At 43.0% G+C, this 2,484-nt stretch overlaps 1 protein-coding gene across 1 annotated transcript; it reads left to right on the forward strand.

Annotated features, from left to right (window-relative positions):
* Window positions 1-856: 856 nt before the first annotated feature.
* Window positions 857-2,199, forward strand: LOC133801846 (uncharacterized). Its single transcript, XM_062240082.1, has 2 exons — window positions 857-1,213; window positions 1,338-2,199. The coding sequence occupies exon 2, from the start codon at window positions 1,396-1,398 to the stop codon at window positions 1,957-1,959; it is 564 nt and encodes a 187-aa protein (XP_062096066.1). The 5' UTR covers window positions 857-1,213; window positions 1,338-1,395; the 3' UTR covers window positions 1,960-2,199.
* The last annotated feature ends 285 nt before the right edge of the window (window positions 2,200-2,484 follow it).

The raw sequence follows: 2,484 nt of genomic DNA on the forward strand, positions 1-2,484 counted from the left end.
CTGATAACATGTTATAACTGTTCATGAGCATATTAAGTTTTCTTGCTGGGCTTCGGCTCACGGGTGCTATGTGGTGCAGGTAAAGGCAAGAGGAAGCTGAACCATCCTTGAGTTGGAGAGCTTAGGTGATGATGTGTACATATGCAGCTGCTCGTCCACCACGGCCGAGGTTTAAAGTGGAACTAGGGTTGAACCCTGTTTTGCCGCTTAGAACGGCCTGTTAAAAATATTTTTTGTAATAGACTCTGAAACTATATTTTCGGGATCCCAATGTATATATTAAACGTTCTAGTGAAACGTTACATCTTAACCAAAATTTTTAATCCCTAAACCGCTAATCATACTTAGTTACACGATTTTGGCCAAATGACTCGATTAGCGAGTTTAACACTGTTTACAAGGCACACCGTAACGGTCCCTAGAGTTGGGGCGTTACAACCACGATGTGTCACAACTTCCGAGGAGGAGGACAATGAGAGTGACTATCAAGGAACCCTCTAGCACCCCACGAGCAGCTGCTGCCCCTGCTCCTTCAGGAAAGGGTAAACAGAAGGTTTCTGAGTGCCCTGAACCCATTCTTGAATCTTCAGATGAGAACGGTACTGACCTCCCACTCTTAGACAATTTGTCCATTCCTTGCCATTTATTTGACGGGGACGACAACTTTAAATACACTCCTAATTTAAATTCAGACTTCTTCAAGGCAGTGTAGTACAATAAATAGTGTAGCGACTAGTAGTTGTAGCTCGGGTATTTTAATTATAATTTCCTTGATCTTATTTTCTTGATTTAGTAGATACTTCCATCTATATTACCTGACTATTCGCTTCTATTTTGCAGTCATGTCAACTAAAGATTTGTTCGAGCTTTACAGCAAACCTGAACCCGCAGCTCCTTCGAGCAAGAAAAAATGGAGTAGGCAACACCACGGAGAAAGCAGCAAGAACCCTGCGGCAGAAAAAGATTGGACCGGGGATCCTCCAGTGCCAATTCCTTCCAAGGAAATAACACCTCCTCCAGCTCCCCTCGACCAGACGTCTCCCTAGCCCCCGTCAACCAAACCCGTCCTCCAGCACCTCCTGACCAGACACCTCCTGATCAAACAGGAGACGTCTTGACAAACATCGTGCTTAGTTTGGCCAAAGATAGGATGATTAAACTGTTGCGGCACCGACATAACCGAGAAGCCATCATCGGTACCGACTCCATCGAGGTTGACCAGATAATTAATCGTGCGCTGAACGAAGTCATCAGTGAAAGTTGCCATTTCTTGCTGAGCTTCATTTGTTTATCTTGTCATTTTCCACTAACAATTTATCTTTTTTTTTTTATCGCAGGGAGTTCTAACTATGACCGCCAGCTGGCGCCGCTTGGGAGCCCTGATCGCTCAACTTCATGCATTCGAGGTTAACACATGCTGAGGAGCTCAAGACGACTGAGGCCAAATATACCGAGCAACTCAAAGGAGTCGAGAAGACAAACACCAAACTGCTCGAGCAGAAGGCCAAGTTGGCTGAAGAACTGGACCAGTTCAAGGATGCCCTGACCAAAGCCATTGGAGAAAAAGAGAAGTATAAGGAGGCTTCTGTACTTAACTTCAGGGAAGACACCAAGCTCCAAGATGATCTGGTCATAAGAAGAAAGGAGATTGAGGGGTTGGAGGAGCGCATCAAAGAGCTCGAGGAGACCAATGCCAGCAATCTGGAGAGGTACAAGGGAGCCATTTTCAAATGCTTCTATGCATTCTGGAACCATAACCGTGAGGCAGACTTCAGCTATCTCTCAGAGCGTATGAGGCAATATGAGATAAACAGGTGCCTTGCTTGCCTTGAAGAGGAGGAGAGAGCGAAAGTCCCAGCCTCTCCCGAAATCTCCTTGGCTACGAGCATTGATGGCGTGGAAGAGGAAATTGGGGCCTCCTTTGACCAAAAAACTCCTCAAGACCCTCCCGCTTCATAATTTTTTTATGTTTTTATTTAACTTTGTAATTTGGGACACCCGGACCTTGGTTCATAGTGTCGAGACAATTCATATTTTTATTGTTGCACGTGCAGCTTTTCCTTTTAACAGACAATTACATCAAAGCAGTAACTGCTCACGGTGTAAAGGATTTCTCTTTTGATATTATAATACTTTAACTTTATAACATCTGTTAGCATGACCAGACTTAGCATAACACTTTGGTTTGATTTAACAAAATTTAAACAAAATTTTGAAAAATACTCTAAGTACCGTAGCATGCTTTCACTTATTTTGCTCGTGTGTTTACATATACTTATCAATATACTTTGGTTACTAGATACCTTATATGCCCCCAAGTGATTGAGGAGCTTTAGGTCCTCGGTCACTTGCCTTGACCAAGACCTGTTCGAACATTACTACTCGTAATAAAGATGTATGAAAAACAATAATATAGCAAAACAAGACACATAATGAGCAAATACTTGTAATAAATACAATAATTGGCAAGATTGACTGGTTGCG

Source organism: Humulus lupulus, chromosome 9 (genome assembly GCF_963169125.1).
Source record: "Humulus lupulus chromosome 9, drHumLupu1.1, whole genome shotgun sequence".
NCBI lineage: Eukaryota > Viridiplantae > Streptophyta > Magnoliopsida > Rosales > Cannabaceae > Humulus > Humulus lupulus.